The 6,943-nt window shown below is 39.5% G+C and overlaps 1 protein-coding gene across 1 annotated transcript; it reads left to right on the forward strand.

The window, feature by feature from the left end:
* Positions 1 to 671: 671 nt before the first annotated feature.
* LOC110285216 (olfactory receptor 5A1-like) lies at positions 672 to 1,640 on the forward strand. The gene has a single exon (XM_021151192.2). It carries the CDS (start codon positions 672 to 674, stop codon positions 1,638 to 1,640), a length of 969 nt encoding a protein of 322 aa, XP_021006851.2.
* The last annotated feature ends 5,303 nt before the right edge of the window (positions 1,641 to 6,943 follow it).

Here is a 6,943-nt window from a genome sequence, read left to right on the forward strand (position 1 = left end):
GCTTTTGAGACAAGTTCTCTCACTAAATATTGTCAAAAATGGCTAGACTGGATAGACAGCTACAATATCTCCCTGTCTGCACTGGCCCCATATGCTCAGCTCTGAGGTTACAGAAATACTCTGCCAGACCCTGACTTCTGTGTGGGTGCTGTTACCTGCATGAAGTCTCAGGTCCTCATGCTTAGGAACATGAACCAATAGAAGTGTCTTCTCAGCCCTCATTCTCCTGTTACTGACAGCACTTTTAATGACCTTCTCATTGCCCAGTTCATTTGCACAGCAGTGTCTCTGAGATAAGTTCTGTTGATAAAGATATATTAACTCCCAGGAGTCTTTCAAGACTCTACCTTTCTTCCTGCACTTAGCTGGTAAGAGTGCACATGACTATATCTCTTCTCCATCCTACACAGGGTCTCTTGAATATAATTATGCCTCCATACGGGAGTTTTACATCTTATCCGGCTATTGGATTTTTTATACAATGCTTTTACTTATCAACTCACCAAAAACATTGTCTTCCATGCTACTATTCCTAAATTTTAAAAAGGCAGAAATTGATGTATTTTACCGAGAAACAATGAGGCATCATGCCCAAGATTTTGGAGTGTAGTGGGGTGAAGTGGGGTGTTCAGAGATGAAAAATAACAAAATTTCTCACCTTTCCCCAGCAGATGATGCCAAGCAGATCTGTGTTGGGAGATGGAAACTACACCTCTGTGGCCATGTTTGTCCTCCTGGGGCTCTTCGACCAAGCTGAGCTTCAGCTCATCCTTTTTCCTGTCTTCCTAGGGACCTACCTAATTACTCTGACTTGGAACCTGGGCCTTATCATCCTCATCAGAATGGACTCTCACCTACAAACACCCATGTACTTTTTTCTCAGTTTCCTGTCATTTATAGATATATGCTATTCTTCTTCTATCACGCCAAGGATGCTTTCAGACTTCTTAAAAACAGAGAAAACAATTTCCTTCATTGCTTGTGCCACTCAGAATTTTGTTTTGGCTTGGATGGGTGCATCTGAGTGCTGCTTGCTCGCTGCCATGGCCTATGACAGGTATGTGGCCATTGGTAGCCCTCTGCAGTACTCAGCCATCATGGCTCCCAGTCTTTGCTGGAGGATGGTTGCTGGTGTCTACGGGAGTGGATTCTTGAGTAGCTTTGTTCAAACAGTTGCTTGTTTTAATCTCGACTATTGTGGGCCAAATGTCATTCATCATTTCTTCTGTGACATTCCTCAGATCATTCCCTTGTCTTGCTCTGATCCCTTCATCAGCCAGCTGGTTCTTTTCCTGGCAGCTGTTTTTGTTGGGTTTGGCTCTTTCCTTGTAATTCTCTTATCCTATGTATTCATTGCAGTTTCCATCCTGAAAGTGGCCTCATTCAAAGGCTGTGTCAAGGCATTCAAGACATGTGGCTCCCACCTGGCAGCAGTGACTCTCTTCTATGGCACAGTCTTCTCTGTGTACATGCACCACAGCTCTCAGCACTCCACAAAGCAAGACAAGGTGTTGTCTGTGGTCTACACCATCCTTATCCCCATGGTAAACCCTCTGATTTACAGTCTGAGGAACACAGAGATCAAGAAGGCCCTCAAGAGAGTGCTGAAGAAGGCAGCACATTTACCTCAGAAAGCATAGCATCTGGGCAGGTGCCATCCTTAAGAGGAAGGCAGGAATGAAAACATTGAGGAGACCTTCTGTAGACCTTTCAAATTAACAGATGTAGTAATAACATGGTTAAGCAGACAGATATAGTAATCACCTGGCTTACTTGGCACCTGGTATTACCTGGTATTAAAACCGGGTTAGCTGTTTTTATATGGTCTAAGACATGATGTTGAAACTAAACAGTTTTAAAAGTTTGCTCCTCAGTGTCTTCTGGATATGACAAGATGTTTGCACTCATGAGTTTAGCACGTGTGGTTGCCTACACAATACCTACATAATATCAAACCAATCAACATTTTAGCATGGATAGGGGAGGGGCACATGACCCCCTAAGATGAGAAACTATTTGACAGTTGATGACTGTTATGGGATGGAGCATTATTTTTAAGGGGATGGTCCCTCACAGGTGGATGACCACATACCTTTGCATATATGGACAGCTCTAATTGGACTCAGTGGCTTATTTTTTAAATACAGGACATGAAATTTATTTTTTAAAAAGGAATGTGATGATGATGGGAAAGTTTTTAAAGACATGGGAGGTGGGATGATCAAAACACACTCTATGTATATATAAAATTCTCAAAAATTGTCGTGCGTGGTGGCACACGCCTTTAATCCCAGCACTCAGGAGTCAGAGGCAGACGGGTTTCTGAGTTTGAGGCCAGCCTGGTCTACAAAGTGAGTTACAGGACAGCCAGGGCTATACAGAGAAACCCTGTCTCGAAGAAAAAAAATTCTCAAAAATTAAAAAAAAAAAGAAAGAAAAAAAGACACTAGTATTTGTGGCTAAATGCCAGACATATGAAACCTTAATATCATGGTGTTTTTTATAACATGTGTTTTGAGAGCTAATGCACATAGAGAAATGACAAGAATTAGGAGTGAACACAGCTTTTCACTTCTCCAGACTGTAGTGATTTTAGTTTAGTGATTTTAACATAATACTAAATAGAAAGCTATATGATGCATAAACAAATGTATGAAAATTGAAAAGAATTAAAATAAATATTTTAGGCCCAAGTAGAAATACATAACGAGAATAGATAAAGATAAATAGGTAAAGATATAGAGGGAAGGGGGGGGAAGGAAGAAAGGGGAGAAATAGAGGAACAAGAGGAAGAGGAAACAGGGGAGTGAAGGAGAAGGGGGTAAGAGATGGAATAGGAGAGAAAGGAAACAGAAGGGTGAAGAGAGAAGGGGAAAATGAGATGAGAGGAGGGAAAAGGAGAAGAGAACAAAGGAGACATAGTGCGGACATACAATGACTGTTCGTTATTTCTCAAATAAATGTCTTTTCCCCCCTATTTGATGAAGCTTTGTTGAAGGAGCAAGAACAAAAGTTCAAGGTCACCCTCATCTATTTAGTGAGTTGTAGGTCAGCCTAGATTCATGATACCATAAATAAGTAGATAGATAGATAGATAGATAGATAGATAGATAGATAGATAGATAGATATTGATAGATGACAGATAAGACATGATTGATGCGTGTAATTTTAAAAACTCACTAGCTGGAAAGTCGCTTCCGGTCCATGCCAGCACTGGGGTTCCTTGGCCACAGAGTTTGTGGACACCCCCAAGGTCCTCACAGGACACTCCATGGGATCTTAAAACCTCTGGTGAGTGGAACACAACTTATGCCAGGAGGCAGGTTCGAACACCAGATATCTGGGCACTTTCCCTGCAAGAGGAGAGCTTGCCTGCAGAGAGTACTCTGACAACTGAAATTAAGGAGAGAGCTAGTATCCCAGGTTTGCTGATAGAGGCTAACATAATCACAGGAGGAACAACCTCTAATCAGAGACAACTATAACAACTAGCTCCAGAGATTATCAGATGGTGAAAGGCAAACTTAAGAATCCTATTAACAGAAATCAAGACCACTCATCATAATCAGAACACAGCACTCCCACCCCACCTAGTCCTGGACTCCCAACACACCCGAAAAGCTAAACCTGGATTTAAAAGCATATCTCATGATGAAGGTAGAGGACATCAAGAAGGACTTTAATAACTCACTTAAAGAAATACAGGAGAACACAACTAAACAGGTAGAAGACCTAAAAGAGGAAACACAAAAATCCCTTAAAGAATTGCAGGAAAACATGACCAAACAGGTGATAGAATTGAATAAAACCATCCAAGACCTAAAAAGGGAAGTAGACACAATGAAGAAAACCCAAAGTGAGGCAACGCTGGAGATAGAAAACCTAGGAAAGAAATCTGGAAACATAGATGCAAGCATCAGCAACAGAATACAAGAAATGGAAGAGAGAATCTCAGGTGCAGAAGATTCCATAGAGAAGATCTGCACAACAATCAAAGAAAATACAAAATGCAAAAAGATACTAACGCAAAACATCCAGGAAATCCAGGACACAATGAGAAGACCAAACCTACAGATGATAGGAGTAGATGAGAATGAAGATTTTCAACTTAAAGGGCCAGCAAATATCTTCAACAAAATTATAGAAGAAAACTTCCCAAACCTAAAGAAAGAGATGCCCATGAATATACAAGAAGCCTACAGAACTCCAAATAGACTGGACCAGAAAAGAAATTCCTCCCAACACATAATGATCAGAAGAACAAATGCACTAAATAAAGATAAAATATTAAAAGCAGTAAGGGAGAAAGGTCAAGTAACATATAAAGGCAGGCCTATAAGAATTATATCAGACTTTTCACCAGAGACTATGAAAGTCAGAAGAGCCTGGACAGATGTTATACATACACTAGGAGAACACAAATTCCAGCCCAGGCTACTATACCCAGCCAAACTCTCAATTACCATAGATGGAGAAACCAAAGTATTCCACAACAAAACCAAATTCACACATTATCTTTCCACGAATCCAGCCCTTCAAAGGATAATGACAGAAAAAAACTAATACAAGGACAGAAACCATGCCCTAGAAAAAGCAAGAAATAATCCCTCAACAAGCCAAAAAGAAGACAGCCACAAGAACAGAATGCCAACTTTAACAACAAAAATAAAAGGAAACAACAATTACTTTTCCTTAATATCTCTTAATATGAATGGGCTCAATTCCCCAATTACAAGATATAAACTAACAGACTGGCTACACAAACAGGACCCAAAATTCTGCTGCTTACAGGAAACCCATCTCAGGGAAAAAGACAGACACTACCCCAGAATGAAAGGCTGGAAAACAATTTTCCAAGCAAATGGTCTGAAGAAACAAGCTGGAGTAGCCATTCTAATATCGAATAAAATCGACTTCCAACCCAAAGTTATCAAAAAAGACAAGGAGGGACACTTCATACTCATCAAAGGTAAAATCTTCCAAGAGGAACTCTCAATTCTGAATATATATGCTCCAAAAGCAAGGGCAGCCACATTCATTAAAGAATCTATAGTAAAGCTCAAAGCACACATTACACCTCACACAATAATGGTGGGAGACATTAACACACCACTTTCATCAATGGACAGATCGTGAAAACAGAAACTAAACAGGAACACAGTGAAACTAACAGAAGTGATGAAACAAATGGACTTTACATATATCTACAGAACGTTTTATCCTAAAACAAAAGGATATACCTTCTTCTCAGCACCTCACAGGACCTTCTCCAAAATTGACCATATAATTGGTCACAAAACAGGCCTCAACAGATACAAAAATATGGAAATTGTCCCATGCATCCTATCAGACCACCATGGAATAAGGCTAATCTTCAATACAAACATAAATAATGGAAAGCCAACATTCATGTAGAAACTGAACAACACTCTTCTCAATGATACCTTGTTCAAGGAAGGAATAAAGAAAGAAATTAAAGACTTTTTAGAGTTTAATGAAAATGAAGCCACAACATACCCAAACCTATGGGGCACAATGAAAGCATTTCTTAGAGGGAAAGTCATAGCTCTGAGTGCGTCCAAAGAGAAAATAGAGAGAGCACACACTGGCAGCTCGACAACACATCTAAAAGATCTAGAAAAAAAGGAAGAAAATTCACCCAAGAGGAGTAGACTGCAGGAAATAATCAAACTCAGGGTCGAAATAAACCAAGTGGAAACAAGAAGAACTATTAAAAGAATCAACCAAACGAGGAGCTGGTTCTTTGAGAAAATCAACAAGATAGATAAACCCTTAGCCAGACTCACTAGAGGGCACAGGGACAACATCCTAATTAACAAAATCAGAAATGAAAAGGGAGATATAACAACAGATCCTGAAGAAATCCAAAACACCATCAGATCCTTCTACAAAAGGCTATACTCAACAAAACTGGAAACCCTGGACGAAATGGACAAATTTCTAGACAGATACCAGGTACCAAAGTTAAATCAGGATCAAGTTAACAATCTAAACACTCCCATATCCCCTAAAGAAATAGAAGCAGTCATTCATAGTCTCCCAGCCAAACAAAGCCCAGGACCAGATGGGTTTAGTGCAGACTTCTATCAGACCTTCAAAGAAGATCTAATTCCAGTTTTGCACAAACTATTCCACAAAATAGAAGTAGAAAATACTCTACCCAACTCATTCTATGAAGCCACAATTACTCTGATACCTAAACCACAAAAAGACCCAACAAAGATAGAGAACTTCTGACCAATTTCCCTTATGAATATCAATGCAAAAATACTCAATAAAATTCTCAGTAACCGAATCCAAGAACACATTAAATCAATCATCCATCCTGACCAAGTAGGTTTTATTCCAGGGATGCAGGGATGGTTTAATGTACGGAAATCCATCAACGTAATCCATTATATAAACAAAATCAAAGACAAAACCCACATGATCATCTCTTTAGATTTGGAAAAAGCATTTGAAAAGGTCCAACACCCATTCATGATAAAAGTCTTGGAACGATCAGGAATTCAAGGCTCATACCTAAACATGATAAAAGCAATCTACAGCAAACCAGTAGCCAACATCAAAGTAAAAGGTGAGAACCTGGAGGGAATCCCACTAAAATCAGGGACTAGACAAGGTTGCCCACTTTCTCCCTACCTATTCAACATTGTACTTGAAGTCCTAGCCAGAGCAATTACACAACAAAAGGAGATCAAGGGGATACAAATTGGAAAGGAGGAAATCAAAATATCACTTTTTGCAGATGATATGATAGTATATATAAGTGACCTAAAAATTCCACCAGAAAACACCTAAACCTGATAAACAGCTTCAGTCAAGTAGCTGGATATAAAATTAACTCAAACAAGTCAATGGCCTTTCTCTACACGAAGAATAAACAGGCTGAGAAAGAAATTAGGGAAACAACACCCTTCT

The sequence above is a fragment of the Mus caroli genome, unplaced genomic scaffold, assembly GCF_978045245.1.
Source record: "Mus caroli unplaced genomic scaffold, Mus_caroli_1 scaffold_20, whole genome shotgun sequence".
Classification (NCBI taxonomy): Eukaryota; Metazoa; Chordata; class Mammalia; order Rodentia; family Muridae; genus Mus; species Mus caroli.

Bases quoted from the DNA above. Each gene is read 5' to 3' on its own strand.
- LOC110285216 (XM_021151192.2), top strand. From the start codon at position 672: ATGATGCCAAGCAGATCTGTGTTGGGAGATGGAAACTACACCTCTGTG.